We start from the raw sequence: 22,877 nt of genomic DNA, 5'->3' as shown, positions 1-22,877 counted from the left end.
TCTACTGGTTTTCAAGACTGCTAAAAGCAGAGTTTGTTCTAACTTGATCCTTAACAATTTTGTATAATTCTTTAAGAGATACACAAAAAGTTAGTGTTCTGTGCTTATTTCAGGGACCTCTGTTACATGGTTGGTATTTTCTGAATACTGTTTGTCCATCCTTGTGCATTTGGAGATGTGGATGGTTATTATTATAATATTTTGTGGAAAGGAAGGATTTTTAAAGCCTGGATCTTTTACATTTTAAATTGAATCAGGAACATCCTCTCAACTACGAATATCTTTTATAGCAATTGTCATAACCACACAGCTAAGGGTAGCCTAGAATTCCTCCTTACCTGTAAGGGGTTAAGAAGGTCAAATAACCTGGTTGGCACATGACCAAAAGGACCAATGGGGAAAGAAGATACTTTCAAATCTGAGGGGGGAAGGCTTTGTTTTTGTGTTCTCTTGGGAAGCAGAGAAGCACCAGGTCAGAAAACTCCTTCTCCTATAAACTATCCTAAAGTGAGTCTCAATATTGTAAAAAGAGTAAGTAAATAAGGCAGGGCGCGTTAGATTACCTTTTGTTTTCAACTTGTGAATTTTCCCTGTGCTAAGGGGGAGGTTTATCCCTGTTTTTTGTAACTTTAAAGTTTTGCCTAGAGGGGAATCCTCTGTGTTTTGAATCTGATTACCCTGTAAAGTTACCTTCCATCCTGATTTTACAGAGGTGCTTCTTTTACTTTTTTTTTTCTTTATAATAAAGTTCTGTTTTTTAGAATCTGGTTTACCTATTTGGTTGGTATATTATTCTCAAGCCTTTCCAGGAAGGGAGTGTAGGGCTTGGGCGGATATTTTGGGGGAATAGGAATTCCAAGTGGTCCTTTCCCTGATTCTTTGTCTAAATTACTTGGTGGTGGAAGCGTACTGTCCAAGGACAAAGGATTTGTGCTTTGGGGAAGCTTTTAACCTAAGCTGGTAGAAATAAGCTTAGGGGGCTTTCATGCGGGTCCCCACATCTGTACCCTAGAGTTCGGAGTGGGGAGGGAACCTTGACAGCAATATACAGAGACGGACCAGGATTTAAGTATGGTGCAGATACACATCCACAAGTACCCCAACATACCTACTTATCTTTAGGTATGTTTGACAACTGGATTTGTTTTAATTACACGCAGATACAAAATAGCCTTTAAACACTCGGTGACTGCTCAAACCTCTTTCCCACCACTGGACCTTGAGCATTCCTGTCTCTAACTTAATGATGGGTCTTCAATGACTATCTATCTATCTATCAATCAATAAGGCCATTGTTGACCTAGAATTGTAGAAGGACTGTCAGTTTAAAAAAAAAAAATTCCGTGCACCAATTCTACCCACTTTGGATTTAAACTACAGTAGATTTGATCTTTTTTATACTTCCAGAAATAACTCAACTTCTGTAAACCATTTTTTAATAACCTCCTCTTCCATTGACTTGCAAACTTAAAAAAATATTTGTTTCTGACGCTGGTATTAAATTTGAAAGAGGGAAACCACCATGCATGATAAATCAGAGAACCAGAGGTTTTGTACAAATGAACCCACATAAAAGATGGCATAGAAATAAGGGTAATGATTTATAGAAAAGCATTTTATTGACTGCAGACTTTAAAAAAAAAAAAAAAAAACACATTCTACACAGGCAATTCCATTTATCCCTCTAGTACTGAGGTGACATGATGAACATACCTTGCTTGGTGAACATGTTAGAACTTCATGAAGAGTGGAGATTTCTGGAGGGCTTTTAGGTAATCCATCATCTTCTGAAACAGCACCTGTATCTTCCAATTTCCTGCCAGTTATAACAAGAGGAGAAGACCCAAATCTGATGTTCTGTTGTAACTGGAGCTGTGGGGTGAAGGGAAACATAATACACAATCTTAAAATGGCTTTAACTATACGGGAGAAACTGTCATTATGTACAATTCTACCCAGAGAAGTATACAAAGGAAAGGGCCATCCAGAAAGCTTAGTAAAGAGTGAAGTAGTATTTACTTATGTTCTTCTAGGACCTTCCATGAACACTGGCTGCTACACAAAATATTGAAAAAACAATTTAATTCATCAGATTATTACAGACTGACATCTCACCATCCCCAGCAGAACCACAGCCACATTATTACAAACACATGGCATTCATGTTGTACATCCCCACACTGTTTTGAATTCCCAGTTTATACCTTAACCCCTAGTCAACTCCACCATCCATCCACACCCAGACTCTGTGGGTTTGGTCAAGTCACCTAACCTTTCTTCAGCACTAAAAGTAACAGTTGCCCATCTTACAGAGGTGGTTAATTAGCTAGTGTTGGTAAAGAATTACAAGTGATGGCATTTACCAGAATGCACACAGAATCTCCCAGAGTTTGGAAGGCTGGTAGCTCCTAGAACCCTGGTTTTATCTGGACAATTGTCCTTTGCAAAAAATTCCTTTGCAAAAAAAAAAAAAAAAATAATAATAATAATAATAATAATGACTGCTATACCCCAACCCCCAACAAGCAACTGGGCCCCACTTCTGCACCAAGCAGCAAGGTATTGACAGGAAGAGTTGCTCTCACACAGAGATTTTATACAAAGGGAGTCCTTTAAAATTTGTGGTGCATCCCAAAAGATCATTTCACTAACTCTCCCCCAAAACCTCAGGACATGGGGAGTGATTGTGGCTGACAGGAATCACTGATGTTTGTCAGAGGGGGGTGTGAATTGTTTTGCAAAGCTGCCCCAAAAATGCTAGGACCAGTCTGACCCTCGGGGGGAGTGGGAAAGAAAACAAAAAACCCCAGAGTCTGCAACCTTACAAGTGGCCAGATGTTCCCTCTTAAAACACACAACAAAAAACAAAATCTCAGGAAACACCAGTTCTGAAGTTCTTGGAGTCAGCTACGTCAGGGCTGGACAACAGATAAGGTCTGAAGAGAACTTCTGTCCTTCAACTAAAAATGGCTCATCTGAGTACGCCTGACAGAGACCAAGACCTGTGGTCATTTGCTTATTAAACCACAGGTTGGGGAGTTCTAGGGGCTGATTCTCTGTTGCCCCTCATGCTATATGGTCATTTACGCCTCTGCAAAATGGATGCAAAATGCTACTCTTCTGATGTCGCAGCATTTTACACCTGCATTGCTCTCAAATGTATGGGTGTGAACGACTACAGAGACACAGGGAGTCAAGCCCAGTGGCGGATTTAGAATTAGTGGGGCCCTGTGCGTAGCTTCATTTTTGCGCCCCCCCCCCTTTCCTCGGGACCCAGCCAAGAAAAAGCACACTCTCTCTTATCTCGGCCCCGGTTTTCATTCTTTTTTTCTTCATCCTCCTCCTATATTATAAGTAATAGGAAGTAAATTAAATAAATTGAGGTCCCTTGATTGGGGTAGGGGTGCAGAAGGGGGTGAGGGCTCTGGGAGGAAGTTTGGGTGCGGGATCTGGGCTGGGGTGTGGGGGTTGGGCTCTGGGAGGAAGTTTGGGTGCTGGGAACAGGCTCTGGGCTGGGGAAGGGGGTTTGGATGTGGGAGGGATTCAGGGGGGTGTCGTTTACCTCAAGCAGCGTGGCTCCCAAAGCGACCGGCGGACCCCTCTGGCAGCGGCTCCTAGGCTGGGGGAAGCCAGGTGGTCTCCGACTGCCACTGCCCGCAGGCGCCGGCGCCGCCACCGCAGCTCCCATTGGCTGCAGTTCCCAGCCAATGGGAGCTGCGGAGTTGGCACTTGGGCAACACATGGAGATATCCCCACCCCAGGGGCCGCAGGGACATGCCGGCCGCTTCCGGGAGCAGTGTAGTGCGGAGGAAGGGAGGCAGAGTGAGCAGGGAGCTGCCTTAGCCCTGCTGCTGGCACCTCTCTGCGTGCCCCTTGAGGGGAAGAGGACAGCGGGTCTCCATGCACTGCCCGGGGAGGGGGCAGCTCACAGAGCTGCCTCCCCCCGCCAGGGGCATGCAGAGACGTGCCTGCAGCCAGCTGCTTCTGGGAGCAGCGCAGGGCCACTGGCCATAGCATGCAGGCAGCCTGCCTACCTGAACCCTGCTGCGGTGTCATATTTTGGGGGCCCCCGTCGTTGGAAGCCCCGTTCCACCGCACGGTGTGTTTAATGGTAAATCTGCTCCTGGTCAAGCCTCTGTTCTACAACCTCCTTATTCAGATTCTCCCACATCTGCCCAAGCGCCCCACAAATTTACCCCAAACCAATCAGAGAAAGAGAAGCAAGGTAATCGGCAAACGCTAGACAGATGACAAGCTGCTCAAAGAATGTAATGAATGCAGCAAGCAAATGAGACCCACGGCACATCTGCACATCTACTCCCTAAGTGGGAGTAAAATCTGCTTCCCTAATATTTTACAAACCCTGCCCACTCTTCTTTATTAAATGCAGAGGGCAAGACATTACAGGAGAAATGGAAAATGTACGCTCTCTCTTGTGCTGGCAATAGTTAATCTACTGTTACTAAGAACTATCTGGTTTTATTGGTGTGCAGCTTTTTTATCCAAATGAGAGTTAAGTTAAAGGTAACAGACTCTCCCCTTTGACTGTAAAAATACCCCTGGCAGCACTGTGTTACTATGCAGCATAGTGGATAATTGATAGAAGAGGAGTCAAGGGGATGGAGATAACAGAATCACATTAAACAAATGGAAAGGAGCTTTTGCCCCCAGAAGGTCTTGTCGTATGAAAATATTATCTCCTCTGATTGACCGCACTGTTTTGCGAGTAATATCTTGAACTGAAACTTGGCCTCATCTGTATATTCATGAAGAAGTCCCTCTGCGTATCTCCTGCTTTTTAATATGTGATGCAACCTTGCTTTGCAACAGCAGTTCATGCTGACCAATGAAGGCCTGTAGGCGGCCTTGGACTGCATTATCAACAGTTTGCTTCACTCCTCGGGAAAACCTTTAACTTTTATCTTTGTGTTTTATGCTGGGCAGCTATCAGAATGCAACAACCAAGGATTGATAAGGAGGTTGCCAAGAAGGGTTCAGCATGTGCTTTGGAAGAAGGAAGTGACCTAGGAGAACAGAGTGTCCTCAGCTGACAGTGATAGGAAGAATAATGATAGAAATAAAGCTGTTATTAAGAATGCCCTGACACATCTGTCTTTCCTCCACACATTCATAGTGGTGCTGGACAATACAATACAAAACATTTAAAAAACCTCTCAGAGCAGAACTGTAGCAGAGGGATGCCTTTAAAATAATACTAGTGAACATAAGAACGACCATACTGGGTCAGACCAATGGTCCATTTTGCCCAGTACCCAGTCTTTTGACAGTGGCCAGTGCCAGGTGCCCCAGAGGGAATGAACAGAAAGATAATCATCAGGTGATCCGTCCCGTTGCCCGTTCCCAGCTTCAGTGTAAGGGATACATTTCAATATAAACAAATAGCCTTAACCAAAAGGCAGAAGCTATGAAATAAAGAATGGAAGGTCCTTAGGGAAGAGGAACTGCTCACCTCAGGAAGAATATAGGTTATGAAATCTTGGGGACAGGGGGTTGTCACCTGAGTAACCAGCACAAGGCTGAGCACACCGGTGCGGCTTAATAAATATATCTATTTCTAAGCAGCAGAACAGATTCAAACAGCACATCTATTTTCCAACTCTCTGCCATACGTGTTAAGGAATCAGCTGGAGAGCGGATCCAAGCAAGTGTTCAGTATGGCAGCTAACAACCAGGAAATTATCCAGTCTTGTGAACATGGAACGTACTCTTACCTGTAATGTTTTCACTTTCCCAGGTATGTTTTCCTGAGAGGACATGTCACCAGCTGTATTTTCTGGCGCAGATTCAAAAATAAAGACACTGTCATGTGACAAGGCTTTGTTTCCCATGCTTCCTTTGGATCTGAAAGGGAGGGAAGATCTTTGAGCCCACTATCTAGATCTCCAAAATTTCATATCATTCATGTATTCAGATACCTTAAGAGGGGCAGAGCAGTCAGGATGTTTAACTAGGAATCTGGAGAGGTGGGTTCTATTCCTAGCTTTGCCACTGACCTATGACATTGGGCAAGTCATTCTCTGTGCGTCTGTTTTCCCTCCCACCTTTTGTGGGTCTTGTCTAGTTAGACTGTAACCTCTTCAGGGCAGGGATTGTATCACTATGTGTTTGTGCAGTCCCTACCACAAATAAAGCCCTGGTCTCAGCTGAGGCCTCTACGTGCTACCATAATACAAGTAAATAATAATAAAAAAACTCCTTGACTCACACTTTGGGCCTTGCCAGCAAGGCTTCAAAGACAAGCCTGTCACAAGGATAAGTCCCTTGCAATCTTCCTCTCCCTTCTTACTGCCAGTTTGCTTTTTTGTTTTCTCCATGGCAACTCCATGTATGGCCCTGCTCCTCTAGCTTGAGGAAAAGTTACATTTTACACTATCGTTAGAGAAACCCCCCCCCCATCCTTTAATGCAACCCTTCCCTCCAGAGTCCAGGGTTTCATGGCCTATAAGCCATCAGAACAGCAGGATCTGAGCCCAATTCTCCATTCCAGTAAGGCTCCTTTATGCCACATGACCTGTGCAGAGGGCTAATACGATCATTGGGAAACTCCTCCAGCGCAGGGGGAATCTCTGAGTGGCATAAAGCCAGTGTAGCAGCTCCATACCATGCCCTTGCAGGAGACTAGGGGCATCCCTCTGTCCAGCAGTTCTTGGTTGCTGGAACAGCCCCTTCAGGCCTTCATAGCTGGGTGTGGGTCAGATGAGCCCTGATTTCTGGGCAGATGGAACCACACACACAAATCTAGTTCAAACCCTGGCACACATAGAGGTTAAAATATGGTTCCCTAACAGGGTTTCTTCTGTCCACATAGGCAAACAAAAACTGTTATAACATGACTGGACCACAAATATAGTTCCAATCTACATTTTAAATATGTCCAAGGCCCATCTACAATACAACTAGAGCCACGTCAGGGGACCCAGTTACACCTCCTGAGTACAGTTGGATGAATAACAGATTTCTTAGATAGGTGGCAAATAAAAAAAAAAAATTAAGTCAAACAAAACATTTCATTTTGAGCTTTTTTTTACATTTGTAATTGGGCTTTACTAAAATTGATGGCAATTTCTAAACAAAAAGTCATTTCAAGATTTTTTCAGAATCCCCCCTCCCCCCCCCCCGAATGAACAATTTGGGTAAAATTGATTCAATTTAGTGAAGCATTTCCATGTTGCCAAATCTGCATTTTTTTTGCAACAACAAAAAAGTTTCAGACCAAACTTTTTGCCTAGGTCTCCTCCCGAGTCCAGAGGTTTAGCTTGGCTAAGGGAGATGATTAGCTCCTGTCTATGCTACAGCTATTAACGGAGTTGTAACCAGGTCCCCTCAGTTATAGATGCTGTATAGACAGGTTGTAGTTGTACATTCCCTGTCTAAAAGGCAACAAACATGGGTTGCATCAAAATTTCACACCAGCACTTAGCTAGACACAAAGAGCTCTTTCCTGAGGCCAGACCTGTAACCCAGGTCTAAACCCCTTGGCCCAGCTGCCTTTTAGACAACGTAAATTGCATTTAGCAGATTGACTCAGGGTAAATGGAAATGACTAGGGACAATCCCTTCTCACAAAACTGTCAGGGAAAATCTCCGGTTCGATCCAACATTTGCTTTATATGGGGATTCCAGATGGAATGAGGGGGTCTCATTCATTAGTCTCATAACCTAAAATTCCCTCTTTACCTCCAAAACAAACTCTGGGACGGGGGGGGGCGGCTTTTCATAAAGGAATACACAATAAAAAAAAAATCTCTTTCTGCTCCTGCCCTACAGCAAAACCATCTTCTTCTCACATCACTGGGGAATGACACCTGCAATGCCTGCTTGGCTAACTTCACTTTGCCATTTGAGATGTAGCCAATCATATACTTAGGCTGAGTCTGAAAGCATTCCCCCAGGGCACGTGCAGAAATCTTGCTCTTGTATTAAAACTAATCTGTGCTCTTGCATTAAAAGCCGGGCCCAGAGCTCATGTTCTTCCCCTTTGCTTTAGCATTATCAGCGAGCTAATGCCTATCTTGAGCTGTTGCGTAGCGTTGCAGTGCAGTGATAAACACTTGCCTGCCTTCACCCTCTAGGCAATCCATAAGTTTTTACACTGTGTATGTCAATTTTTAGATAAGCACTTTCTGGATGAAAGGGACTATATCCAGGCAAGATAATTACTGAAGCTATTATGCTGTGGCTAGAGAGATGATCTTGATTCGGTTTTTAATTAATATAAACTAATACTGATGCTCGTTGTTCTTTATTGATTTATTTAGAACAGATCCTGTGTCTGGCCCTGTATTAATCTCTTTTTAAAACAGCGATGTTCTTATTGTATTTATTTGGAGTCCTTTAGAAAGAGCAGCAGACATTTGCTTGTTCTGGAGACTGCACTGCTGCCAGCACCAGTTAGATGTTTAAAAAAATACACACACACACACACACACACACACGTGTAATTGCAGAAGACTTTCTACATTTTCTTTTGGCAGTGACAATAGGAGCATAAAAGTAACTCTAGAATTAATTGCAGGTCTAGGACAGATGAGTGTAGGACAAGCTTTCCTACATACAGTATATTCACAGTGTAATCCCTTCCAGTGTATTTATATTTGCATCGAAATCTAAAGCTGCATTGTTAGCCAATAAAGAGAGAAAAACAGATGTTTTAGTCATTATACTTCTACCCCAGTTTCCATATATGAGTCAGCCACATGCATTCCCACCAAGATGCTGTTACTTAAAGCAGCACGAACATGAAGATAGCATTTAAAACGAAACTCCATGACTTGAAGTTTGCTTAATTTCTGCTCCACTAAGTGGGTAAAATCAACCAAGGGGAGAACTTGGCCCTAAATAATCCTGCTCCAAATGAAATACACTGAGCAGGAGTGGCTTCTAAATATGAGCTGGTGTTTTAATCTCAGCATGGGGGGGGGGGGTGTATAATGCATACTCTCGGGGGGGTGATTGAGGGATGCTTTTATGAGAGCAGCATGTTTGAGCAGTGGTGGAATGGAGGAGAGAGCGGCGCCCAAGGAGGTGGGATGGAGCTGCAAAAGTAAGGGATAGAAGAAGGCACAAAACAAAAGTGGGTGATACCAAGGGGATACATGGGAGGGGTGACAGGTTTAGAATTGGGACAGTCTAGGGTTGCCAAGCCTCCAGGATTGTCCTGGAATCTCCAGGAATTAAAAGATTAATTTTTAATTAAAGATTATGTCATGTGATGAAACCTTCAGGAATACATCCAACCAAAATTGAAAATTCTAGTCATCAAGGAGGAGTTCCCATCCCATATCTTCATCCCATGGACCTCAGAGTTCAAGGGGCAACCACACAGAGGCCCCTGGGCCATAGGTGTTCAAAGTAGGGGTGCTGCCATACCACCAACCCACGGACAATTGTGTCAGCAGAGCTTCCATAGCATCCCAACTCCCCTTACCCTTCCACTGGCTTGTATGGGAAGAGCTCAACACCTCTGGGGGTCTGGCCCATATAGTTAATAATTTTAATTAAATTATAAAAAAAGAGATTACATGGTAAAAAGGGGAAACCCTATACTTTCTCCACAACCACCAGCACCAAAACCACAGCTCTTTGGTATTCTACATACCAGGGATTACAAAGCTTAGAGCCCAGTTCTGCAAACCTTCCACAGGCAAAATTCCCATTGGCTTCAGTAGGGTCCCTTGCATATTCAAGAAGAGACCCATTAAAGAATGAGCTTGTTTAGTTTCTCTAGGTATTTATAAAGCACCCAGCTCACTGTGATATCTGGGTATGAACAGGTTTTTGAACAGCACAAAAAATATTTTGTTATAGATAATCAACTCAATTTGATTTCTTATAACAATAAAGTTTTATCCACTTCTTAATCTTCACTTTTGCACAATATTAACTTCAGTTTATAATCTGTGGATGATAGTGCTGGGATAAAGAGCACTCGGGTATGGTGTGCTGGATTAACTGCAAGAGAGAAATCTCTTCTTCACTTTTGCACTTGGAACAGACAGTAATATTCTTATGAATCTGCACCATTTCCATTCTGTGCATCAGCTAACAAGGTTTGGTAGGTTAGTTGTGTGGGTATAATTCTTCTTACCCTATGTATAATCACTCCCTCTGTCATTGCTATGCTAACAAGCCAAGGCCTGTCAGATCCCCAAATTCCTGCCTACTGCCCAGTATGCGGCGTGCACACACATAACTCATCAAGCCTCCTAAACAGACATTTTTAACTAATTGTTCCAGGCTGGGTTTGAAAGCAAACTGTTATGTGGATTGTTTCAACAGAGTACTGATCAAATACTTATATTGAAACAACGGAGGCACATTGATTTTAATATTTTTGCAGGTTTGTTTTTTTAAAAGAATTTTCAAATTTCTTGATGGTTGTTAATGGTTAGGTTCTACTGTATGACTTGCTGATGTTCTGGCAATACCTGCCTCTGAGGACACTGGTATCTGTAATAGGTTTGTGCATGTCTCCTTAACTAAGAAACAACAACTCCTCCTTTGGGCAGGAACATAACAATATTCAGAATCACATTCAAAGCACGGGTTTCCCAGCACAGATGTGTAGTGTCTCCCTTGATATACTACATGCATGGAGTTGCAGGTACAAAATTAGAGGCCTTTTAAAAACAAATGTAGCTCTAATTGTCAGCTTCGTCATAAGAAAATTAACTAAGTGGCTCTTGAAGGCAGAGATTCTGCTGGTAAATTATTTTCCCTTGTCCCAGTCATGAAGCAGGTTAATCTACACAGGCTCCATTGATGCTAAGAAACAGCCACTTGATTTCCTGTACATTCTCTGTATCAGCAGTACTCAGATCACCACTTACTCTAAAGTCACTGCTGGTAAGGCTTGCCAGGGTGGATTTCAAACACCAAACAAAGTCTGGCCTATCTGCAGTTTTACAGGCTAAACAGTTGGATATAGTTTTCCTCCTATGCTGATTTTTGGAGCCTGTTTCAAAGGAAAAAGGAAATTCCTGAAATTCCATCAGCAGCATTAGGACTTGTTTTGCACAAACTTGGACAGAGGTTGCTCCTTAGGGGCCAGCTCAGGCTTTCATTCTATTGCTGCGAAATGTCTGCACAACCTGGTAATTTCTGTGTTTCACTGCAAGCTTACCCAGGCTCAGTTGGTGAATGAAGAGCAATAGTATCGAGCGCAGGGATGCTGACATCGCTGCTGGACTGGCTTGGTTTTAAATTACTCTCCCCCCTGGGAGCTGGAGATTCTTTCCTTTTCTTCTTAGCAAAAAAGTTCTTGAAAGTCTGAAATTTGGATTTTTTCTTTCCTGCAATGTGAGAGAACAAAACTTTACAAAGGGTGCAGGCGGAGGTTACTATGGACAGTGTTCCATCCGAAACTGCAGAGGGATCCTTTGGAGAGCTGCAAGCCACAGCAACCCATTCATTTAACTGAGCAGCTTTGTAAATAATTCAGTGGTGGAGTCCTGTGAAATGCAAAGCTGTAATTCTTAGTTGGGCTGTCTATGAAATATCACTACAATAAGCAGATGGTTCCAATATTTCTTTAGGTTTCCGTTTAGGCACACAGCTTATATATAACATACACCACAGATCCGCACATGGGCTATGTAAATGGAGTTTGGTTTACCATGAAGGATAAAGTACATTTTAAATATTCTAATGTCTTTACTTAACTCTTAAGGTCTTCAATTAGCTTAATTTAGCCCTGGATTTTTCAGCCAATTTTGTAAAAAGGACAGCAGTTAAAGGGATACAGACTAAATTTGGTGAAAAATTTAAAGCTTTTATAAATCCTAAGATCAAAAGAAAAAGTCTCCCCAATTTAAAAAAAAAAAATTTCCAGGAAGACAGTTGCTTTTTAAATATATAACACTCTGCTGCAGCATCTGAAACCCCAAAACATTGGTACACTAAGTATCCGACAGTGAAACTGGCTACGGACAAAAGACTTCACTGGGTTTTATTGTCTAAACTCAGAGAAATACACAAAGTATCAAAGAGCATAAATAGTAAGATGCATATTAGATTTTTTTTAAAAAAAAATCCTTCACTTATACTAATCCACGGTATTTTAGGGTGATATAGTTTTGTTTTTTAGCTATTATTTCTTTATTATTGACTTTTAAATTGACAGAGTCCTTTTAATGACAGTTTGGGGTTCTTTGGTCAAAACCCGTTGTACTAGGTACCGTCAGACTTGACTCTGACATAGTTAGAATGCAAAAACAGTGCAAGGTACTGGAGCACAAACCATTGTTCAATTCATATTCCAGAGTAGCTGGGGTAATACACAGCTGGAGGATTTCTTCATAAACAAGGCATTATTTCAGTACAATTATTGGTCTTCTCTCAGGAATAAGTTAGTCTGCAGTGCTTTGTCTCAGCATGTGCCCTGCATGTACGGCAATTTATGCCAGTGGCTTTATTGGGGCTGAAGCAATGCCACCATCCAGCTGCATCTTGCACCAGACAATAGTCATTTTGAGAAATACACAATGACTCCAGGCTCTAAGCTATACAGTAGCAAATAATAATATTGTCACGCCCTGTTGAGTTGTAGCAGATGTTGGGGGCTTGCAGGTTGGTTTCTGCTGGAGGAGAAATCAGTGACTTGGAGTCTGGGTGTTCTGCTAGTGTAACTTGATTTATTTACACTGAAACAGGGTACTTAGTGGCGGATTAGCCACTGGGCCAACGGGTCCTGTGCCCAGGGGCCCCAGGCAATTGGGGGCCCCCAGAAAAATGGACACCCCCCTCACCTTAACCTGCTCCATCCACCCTCCTGCCGGGGAATGGGGTCAGGGCATGGGAGCTTGTCTCACTCCGCCCACCCAGCGCTCCTGCTGGGGAGCCGCGTCACGACCCGCTCTCTGGCAGGAGTGCCTGGTGGGCGGGGGAAGCCCCCACACTCCAACCCAGTTTACTGGAAGGAGTGCCGGGCAGGAGCCCGGGGGGACTGAAGGCGGAAGGGGTGGGGAGGGGCTCCCCGCTTGCTCTGGCCCAGGGCCCCACAAACCCCTAATCCGCCTCTGAGGGTACTAGCCCTTTAAGGAGAGAGGAGGTTGTTACCCCATTCCATGTGTCCAGGGAAGCAAAGGAAGCAGTCACTGGGAGGGAGGAAGATGGCCCCAGGGAGTAGTTAGCGTCTGGGACAGGGAAGATATAGGCCAAAATTCAGTGTTACCATAAATACTGATAAAAAGGACTTAAGAGCCAAGTGCACCATTACAGGAGTATTTATAAGTACGAGTATGTTGTGGAAATAGTACCTATGCATTTATAAGGAAAAGTACAAGTGCCAGTACTTTCAACTCCCATATTCCCAACAGCCCCTTCAGCTCTAGACTGTGCCCAATGGCTAGTAGGCATTTTCCACCCCACCCTACAGGGGATGCAGCTACTGGGCTGGTTCTCTCAATGCAGGACACGGAGATATTTGTCTGCCTGCTCTGCCCAACCCCCACCGACGCACTCCTCCGCTGGGCTGGGCCGTGAGTCTCCTTGTGGCCAGTTTAGTGACCAATCAAAAGCAAAGGGGGCTGGGCCGCCATCTTCCTTAGCTGGTGCTAACAGAAAAATGCCCTGGCGCCGGACCTCAGGGTCTGGATCTTCTAAGCTGGGACAGTGGGCTCTGGGGGCCAGCCAACATCTGGGACAGTTGGGAGGGATCTGATTGTTTCAAAAAAACTGCTTTGAAAAATTACTTGCAGATTTAAAAAAAAAAAAAAAAAAGGCTTTAAGCTTTAAATACTTTTTAAATGTACTTAAATACAGACCATTTAAAGCACTTGCATACAAGTATGCAGAGTGCTTCAAAATACTTAAGTACCTACTGGCACACTGCATCTCAGTCCACTGCTGCTTTAAGGGCTTGGGACCAGGAGCTTGTCACAGTGGGCAGGACAAGGCTCCACTCCCTCCCAGCCCTCACAAACAGGTGTTGGGGTGATTAGACTCCTCTGGGGAGGCTCAAGAGATTCATTAGTTGATGGGGCAGGTAACTCAGAAGTAGGCTCCAAGGTCTGTCGGGAGGGGGGGGGAGAGAAACTGGAGAGGGGACACAGCCAGGACACAGCCCCAGGAAGGAGGGCAGTGAAAGCCCTGAACCTGAGGGGATAGTCGACAGGCCAGGGAGACCAGGACTGGAAACAATCCCAAGAAGGAGGACTACAAGACTCTAAATTTGAGGGCTGAGTGGAAAGGGGTCTTCTGGGAGCTGAATAATATTTAATAAATTAGACACCAGGAGAGGTGAAATATTGTTTCAAAGACCTTGGGCTGTGACTGGATTATTCTGGGAATTCAGAGGGAAACTGAGGCAGAGTGTTCACAGGTCCATCCTTGACCCCAAGGGTTTGGCATGGGATGGTATCTTCCTCCATACACCAGTTCCAGATTAGAGGCGGTCCTCAACAGCATACAGGCAAACCCTTTTTCAGGAATCTCAATCAAAATACTAATGCCTGGTTCCCAGGGAGCAACTGTGTCCCAGGAATTGACTCTAGTTAGAGAGAGTCTCCCTTGCTGATTGCTACAGGTCCCCCAGAAAGAAACTTCATCACAAAACTAACAAAAACACAAGTATTTCTTCAGAGGCTGTACACTGCCCAACAACAGAGAGAAAGAGCGTGAAAAGACTGTGTGTAACACCACCACCTAGCGACTCTCACCATAACAATAATAATGAGACACGGCACTGTCCTGCCATGGCTTTCAGCTGAAGACCTCAAAGCACTGTAAGAGATGAGTATGTTATATTATCCTCATTTTACCAATCAGATATCTAAAAAGGGGAGTAAGTGACTTGTGCAAGATCACACAAAGCCCAAGCCAAAGCCCACTGAAGTCAATAGAGATTCCTGTTGAGTCCAATGGGCTTTGGACCAGGCCCATAAACAGCCAGTGGCAGAGTTGGTAACAGAAGACAGGTCATGTGCTAGCCATTAGACCTCATTACCGCTCAAACAATACAGAAGTCAGGTGGTTCTTCTACTATCTTCAAACCACCACCAGTGCTCATATGAGTAATTAACATTCTAAGCGTCTCTCTCCCAACAGTCCTGTACATACCTATACAGCCTGTTAGGTCTCTACATTATTCCAAAAAGCAGCTATATACCATCGGTCCAAAATGACTTATTCTAGGTAAAGGTAAAGAGCATGAAAAGATAACAGTAAAGTGGTGGTAGGGAGGGGAGAGAGAGAGAGAGGTGTGTGTACACATGCATCCTCCATCCCCAACAGGCTTCAACTGCTCAAAGAACAAAATGTCAGACCGCTGCAGGAAAATTTTTAGAAATTTAAAAGGCATCTTATACATTTATTCATTCATTCTAGTGCCAATGCCATTGGTGAGCCTAAACTAACTAGGTGACCCTCCCTGTTCGTACCACCATTGGTGTCTGGTATGTATGTGTAGCAGAAAACAAAGGCATTACAATTACATCGCTACACATACATACCAGACACCAATGGTGATACGAACAGGGAGGGTCACCTAGTTAGTTTAGGCTCACAATGGCATTTGCACTAGACTAAATCAGAAGCTAATGGATGGGGGGAGGATCAGTTCACCGAGCTAGTTGTTCATATAGTAAATTATAAAAACAGGAGTGAAGCAAAGCAAAGCAAAGTTGCCATGGCTGTTACTACAAAAGATAAAACTAGGCAATTTCTTCCCTGATTTTGTTGTTGTTGTTTTAATCAGTATGGTAAATAATTTCAGGATAGATGCCATGGAAGTAGTTTGTAAGCATCAGACAATGAGTAAACCGCAGTCGTTACGTGAGCGATACGTACTACCCTAATACAGTTTAAAACTCAGAAACCGCCATCAGTTCCTTAACCATCATTTTCATGTTGGCAGTGCCTTGCACATCATCTCAAATAGCAATACTAACACAGTTACGTTCTGCCTAATTGAATCCCTCCAGCTGTTTAAACTAAATTAGAAAAAGAAAGCTCTTCCCTGAAGCTCGCAGAAACTAGCTGTCCCAACCATTATATCAAAAAGCCACTTCAAGATAGCCCTTTCCTGTGTGATCTGTGTCATAGAATCTCAGGGTTGGAAGGGACCTCAGAAGGTCATCTAGTCCAACCCCCTGCTCAAAGCAGGGCCAATCCCCAATTTTTGCCCCAGATCCCAAATGGCCCCCTCAAGGATTGAACTCACAATCCTGGGTTTAGCAGGCCAATGCTCAAACCACTGAGCTATCCCTCCCCTGTGTATTTAGACGATGAGCCCTTTGGGGCGCCATGTCTGTGTTCTTGTATTGAGTTCTGAGAGCATTTGGCACTTAAGACATAATTCAGAATAACGGTATTCACTTTAGCTTCATGTTGTGAACTGTTGGGCATCAGTTTTGTTTGCTGTTCAAAAGTTACCATGTTTCACCTCAGAGGCATTTCAGTACCAGGTGAAGTAACCAAAATATTTCACTAGGTTCATAAAGCATATTGTGATACTGGAACTATCTATGGGAAAGATAATCTGTGTTTGTACGGTATACAGTGCCCAGCACAATGGGGTCCTGACCCATGACAAGGGGTTCTAAAAACTGCAGTAATACAAATAATAATAAATAAAAAAGGAAAAAACTTAAAGCAGATAACGAATTAAAAATCCAGCACAGAGAGAGGGAGGAATCCCACATTAACACAACTGTGTATAAAACCCTTCATCAAACAGTTTATGAATGATGACTCACGATTTTTGAATGCTTGGGATTGGCAATACTGCAATTTAAGACGTATGTTTTCCAGATAAAATTTAAAGGGCTCGTCAACTTTAAAAAAAAAAAAATCATACTGCTATCTGAAAATGTATGGGCTGTTAAAATTACAAGTAACTACTGTAACTGCAAGACAAGAAAAACATTTTGTTCTGTTTTTTCAAGTTCATTTACTTTGTGCATTTCACAGCACTTTGCATGTAGCCAGTTTCATTTTTTTCCCCTCTCTGGTCAGTTCGTTAAACAGTATCCCCTTGTTGTTTGTGTGATTCTTTTACACAGCAACAGGAGAAAGAAAAACATTTTTTAAAAGAAGAAAATGTGATTGTAAAATGACAAGATAAAGGGGTAAGAGTAACACCTGAAACGATCAGTATCGCCAACCTCAAACGTTTAAAAAAATCATGAGTCAGATGCCCCCAAATCTTGAGACTGGCTTAAAAAATTCATGAAATCTAAACCAATCATAATAAATTTTAGGTGCTTTTTATTTGCCTTCTGGGTTTTGGGCCTTTAAAGTGCACGAAGGTCATATTTGCAAGCTTTTCTCTCCAGCCATGAGGGTTAGAAACTTCATTTTAAAAATATTAAGCCAAGAGTCTCATGAAATACCTTGACTCCAGGAGTTGAGACTTTATGAAAAATGCCAAATATTGCCAGACTTGCAAGAGTAGGTAATGCTAAGATTGTGACTTGAAGGTAGTCAGAGAGAGTCAAGCTTGTCTGGCTTCTCTCTGTGATCACAGCCATCAACAGGGAACAGCACATACTGAAAATGCTCTGCTACTTCTAGGAAAAAAATCCAAAATCTGTGGAGTAATCTAATTGACTGGAGCATAAACACTGGAAATCTCAGGCTCCAAGGTTTTTGCAATCCAGCCCAATTAAAGCTATAAAGGAGGATCTGATGTAATGCTACACTTTGTAGAGAGCTAAGAAAGGAAGGGTCTTTTGAAAAACCAAAGGAATGGGATAGCTCTGTTCAGTGCCAGTCTCATTAAACAATTCAGTGTTAGTTACAGCAAATCCAGCTCTAAAAGGGTTTGGGGTAAGTTGGAAACAAAAACCTTCTTAGGTTTTTTCATACCCAAATATATATTTAGGGTCAATTCAGCTGCAGACGTTGGACCAAATCCTGACCTCATTGTAATCAATGACAAAATTCTCACAGGCTTCACTGGGTCCAGGCTTTCACTCATGAGATGTGTATTTAGACCAGAACTAGCCGGAAGGAACTTAGTCCTTCCATGCAGTAGGTGTCACACAGATGATAAATAGCTTGCACACTCTACTATGAGGAACCTGGGAAGATTTGCACAAACTAGATTTATATACTAAAAAAAGTGTTATTGGTTAAGCATCCATCCTTATTCTCAAAAAGAAAAGGAGTACTTGTGGCACCTTAGAGACTAACCAAATTTATTTGAGCATCAGCTTTCGTGAGCTACAGCTCACTTCATCGGCTGTAGCTCACAAAAGCTTATGCTCAAATAAATTGGTTAGTCTCTAAGGTGCCACAAGTACTCCTTTTCTTTTTGCGAATACAGACTAACACGGCTGCTACTCTGAAACCTGTCATCCTTATTCTCTATCTTCATTCCTTTATCTTACTTCCACCACCCATTCATAGTTCAATTAACAGACATTCTACTGTTCTAAAATTTGCTTATCTATGTAGTCCCATTTCCAAGCGCTCTAGACGCCCAGCATAACGGCTGTGCTTAACTGCGCCTGTCTGCAGCCTTTATAGTGCTACATTGCCACTCCTTACTCTGACAGCTAGCAGTCCTGTGTGCATACAGGTCTCTCTCAGCAGCAAAGTTTGATCTATACCTATGGGTGCAGATGCATTTACGCAGGATAAGCAAGAAGATTGTTATCATCTGTGAAGTACTGAACCAAACGCTCCATCGACAGATGATATTACAACTGCTCCGGAACTACCTCAGCCCACCTTACTGCTGCTGATACGTGTCTCCTGAGGAACAGCCTGAATAGTGGCAAAAGGCTTTTTGTTTTTTAAGACAGACAGATCTTCTGACTAGACAAGACATTTTCCTTTCTCCCTAGACTGTCGCGCTCATTCGTGGGGCTGACAGAGTGCCAATCCAGGCCACGAGACTGAAGGATAAGCAAATGGGTGGACATCTGTAGCAAACACGGATGCTCATCAACCATGGGGAAGTGCTACAGTGATGACATGGTCCATCACCTCTTCCTTACGCAGGAGTTGCCACTGCAACATACACTCAGGGCCAGATTCTAAGATAAGATCCAGGCAAAGCAGCCAGTTCTGCAGACTATGCAGCCCTGTTTGCTAGGCATCCAACATTAGAATTTGAGATAAATATCCTGCACAAATTTATGACTCTCTAGGACTCCACATTGGTTTCCCCAACAAGATTCCCCTGCATACATGGAGTGGCTCTTTCTTTCCTTTACAAAAACTCATGAGCCTCCAAAGAACAGTTCAGTCATGGCTCCCTTTTAAAGAAACGAATCCTGCTTTCCAACAGCTTGCCAAATTAACTGTACGTGTGAGGAGCAGCTGTTTACCTGCACATTCCTCAGTTATCTCCCCGGCCTCTGGTGGCTGTATGACATCTGTTGGCCCTGTAGCCATGATGTAGTCACTGAAATAAAAGATAAAACCGTGTGTTAATTTTTAGTCAATGCACTCAACAATGTTAGAGAGACAGATTCATTCTACCCAGCAAGGACACCGAACATTGCTGAAATGTTCCCAGATACTAATCACCAAAAAGAGCTTACACAGATATTTTGCACTCCAACCAGTGGCGGATTTACCATGAAACAAATTGTGTGGTGGCAGAGGGCCCCAAAATGCAGGACAAATCTGACAAATGACTGAATTTAATAAGCGTTGCAAGTCGCGAAGCAGTCCAGGCTTTCTGCATTCTGCAAACTTATTCTGCAAACTGTGCTCTAAACATGTTTTTTTGAAGTAGTCTAGCAAAGAATTTTGCTTCGCCATTTTTTCGCTGTCTCGGCAAGAGCATAACAGCAACTAAGGGAAATCATCACTTGTGACTCAAAGTCTGTCTGCTTGATCAATTATCCAGCTGAACAAAAGCACCCTCCCTCGCACTTTGCAACAATGCCCGTGATTTGCCACAAGTACGTAATGGTTCAAAATCCCGTTTTTACGGAGCCTGGTTAAAAATGCAGGATTAACTGCGTTAAACCTAATTGGGTGGTCCACGGCCTACCTGGGCCCAGCTGTGGCTACGCCCTGCTTTTTCAGACATTTTTAATCTGCCTAAAATCAAGGTCAGTTTTTTTTTTTTTTTAAGCAATAATGAAGCAACACTGAGTCTTTGCATTTTTGACTGCCAAAAAAAAAATGAAGGCAAGGCAAAGAGACAAAGCTAAGCAAAAAGACAGTTTGTCATCTTATTTTAAAAATCTTGAAGTATTGAACAGTGGACATTCATCAAAAAGTATGGACAAGGAAACATCTGAATTATCTGACCATTCGCTGAGTTGTGGGGATACCTCAATGACTGCAAAATTTGAACAAGTGGACTCTGAAGTGACAATGGAACTACAAAATATTGGTAATTTTGTCAAAGTAAGGGAAGAAACCTACCCTTGTATTATGGCCAAAATCTGTTTAATTGGATATGATAGAATATTTCTTCGTAAATAAACCGAAAGTCGTAGGTGCTATGGAAAATTTGAGAAAGAGAGTATAAGGTTGCAGGACGAAAGCAATTTAGAGGTCTTCATGAGTCCCATTTTCTGAGGATGAAGAAAAATGGGACAACAGAAATGAGAATTTGGTTGATTTTTTCGGAAACCACTAAGGCAGTCAACTGTTATATTTGCAAATTATTCCCTGACCATAGTAAAGGAAAAAAAAACATTCGTCAACAGGCTCTCTGATTGGAGAAACGTTGCAAGACATTGCTGATCATGAAACTTCCAAAGCTCATATTAATGCTATGTGTGAGTTCGTTCCAAGGTGTAAAGTATCTGGAAGAATTGATTCTGTGCTATCGGCGCAGCTGGAAAAAGGAGTGTTCTTATTGGAGGAAAGTGCAGAGACGTGTTGTTGCCACGATTAAACTGCTGTCTTCTTTGGGACTACCTCAAAGAGGACATGATGAGTCACCACTGTCAAATAGAAAAAGTAATTTTTTAACCTGCCTTGAATATCTTAGTGAATTTGACCATTTTCTCAAAGAACGTGTGAAAAATTATCAATATTGTGGCTCAGGGAAGACTAACTTTTTAACACACCAAACCAACGATGAATTAATCACTATAATGGCAGAGCGGCTCAGAAAGCAATTCACTGATGAAGTAAAGGATGCCAAGTACTATTCCAAAATAGTCGATTCAACACCAGATGTGAGTCATGCAGACCAATTAACATTAATTTTAAGATGCGTGACCGGCAATGGTGAAGTTGTAGAGCGATTTCTTTGTTTTGTCCCGCTAAAATCCCATACTGCTGAATGTCTAGAGACAACTGTTTTGGAAATCATTGCAAATTTAGGTTTGGATATCAAAAATTGTCGTGGGCAGAGTGTTGATAACACTGCAAATATGGCAGGAAAATATTCAGGTCTACAGGCAAGACTGAACAATGCAAGCCCCTCTGTCTATTCATACCATAATGTATGAAGCTGACCATAAATGGTCAGTTTTCAGAGTGGAGTGGTGCCCCCCAGGGCTCTGTTCTGGGACCAGTCCTATTCAACATATTCATAAATGATCTGGAAAAGGGGGTAAACAGTGAGGTGGCAAAATTTTCAGAGGATACAAAATTACTAAAGATAGTTAAGAGCCAGGCAAACTGCGAAGAGCTACAAAAGGATCTCTCAAAACTGGGCAACAAAATGGCAGTTGAAGTTTAATGTTGAGAAATGCAAAGTAATGCACATTGGAAAGCATAATCCCAGCTATACATATAAAATGATGGGGTCTAAATTAGCTGTTACCACCCAAGAAAGAGATCTTGGAGTCACTGTGGATAATTCTCTGAAAACATCCACTCAACGTGCAGCAGCAATCAAAACAGCAAACAGAATGCTGGGAATAATTAAGAAAGGGATAGATAATAGGACAGAAAATATCATGTTGCCTCTATATAAATCCATGGTACGCCCACATCTTGAATACTGTGTGCAGATGTGGTCGCCCCATCTCTAAAAAGATATACTGGAATTGGAAAGGGTTCAGAAAAGGGCAACAAAAATAATTAGGGGTATGGAACGGCTTCCGTATGAAGACAGATTAATAAGACTGGGACTTTTCAGCTTGGAAAAGAGATGGCTAAGGGGAGATATGATTGAGGTCTATAAAATCATGACTGGTATCAAGAAAATAGATAAGGAAGTATTGTTTACTACTTCTTATAACACAAGAACTAGGGGTCACCAAATGAAATTCATAGGCAGCAGGTTTAAAATAAATAAAAGGAAGTATTTCTTCACACAAGACACAGTCAACCTGTATAACTCCTTGCCAGAGGATGTTGTGAAGACCAAGACCATAACAGGGTTCAAAAAAGAACTAAATAAATTCATGGAGGATGGGTCCATAAATGGCTATTAGCCAGGATGGACAGGAATGGTGTCCCTGGCCTCTGTTTGCCAGAAGCTGGGAATGAGCAACAGGGGATGGATCACTTGATAATTACCTGTTCTGTTCATTCCCTCTGAGGCACCTGGCACTGGCCACTGTCAGAAGACAGGATACTGGATGGACCCTTGGTCTGACCCAGTAGGGCCATTCTTATGCACCATGTTCCAGGCATTCCTTAAATTTAATCTGCAATGCTGCAGCTGAATCTTGTGACGGAGCTACACCTTTTTTTGACTTTGTTCAAAACGTGTATGCCTTTTTTCGGTTTCCACGCATTGGTGGAGTATGCTACAATCACACTTGGAGCAGTCACATGAAACACATTTGATAGTCAAAAGAATTTGTGACACCAGGTGGTCTGCTCGTGCAGATGCTGTTTTGGCTTTAAAAATGAGCAGATGATGATATAAAGAAAACCTTATTAGACATAGCCACATCAAATTCTGAAAAACCACATGCGAAAACTGAAGCAAAATCATGAGCACAAAAGTTTGAAAAGTACAATATTGCTGTTTTTACTCTTTG

General features: G+C 42.6%; 1 protein-coding gene across 15 annotated transcripts in view; it reads right to left on the bottom strand.

The window, feature by feature from the left end:
- Nucleotides 1–22,877, bottom strand: part of KIAA1210 (KIAA1210 ortholog) — a 90,823-nt gene that overhangs the window by 19,241 nt on the left and 48,705 nt on the right. For 13 of the 15 annotated variants that reach the window (XM_037908828.2, XM_043522285.1, XM_043522289.1 and 10 more), the window contains 4 exons: nucleotides 19,296–19,372; nucleotides 11,144–11,312; nucleotides 5,733–5,862; nucleotides 1,714–1,872 (listed from right to left, as the gene is read on the bottom strand). In XM_037908828.2, coding sequence (XP_037764756.1) covers nucleotides 1,714–1,872; nucleotides 5,733–5,862; nucleotides 11,144–11,312; nucleotides 19,296–19,362 — 525 coding nt within the window. In that variant the 5' untranslated portion in view covers nucleotides 19,363–19,372. The remainder of the gene's footprint in view (nucleotides 1–1,713; nucleotides 1,873–5,732; nucleotides 5,863–11,143; nucleotides 11,313–19,295; nucleotides 19,373–22,877) is intronic. The other 2 variants (XM_043522292.1, XM_037908830.2) reach the window with 1 other exon arrangement.

This window comes from Chelonia mydas, chromosome 9, assembly GCF_015237465.2.
Source record: "Chelonia mydas isolate rCheMyd1 chromosome 9, rCheMyd1.pri.v2, whole genome shotgun sequence".
Taxonomy (NCBI): domain Eukaryota; kingdom Metazoa; phylum Chordata; order Testudines; family Cheloniidae; genus Chelonia; species Chelonia mydas.
This window is presented reverse-complemented; position numbering and strand designations above follow the sequence as displayed.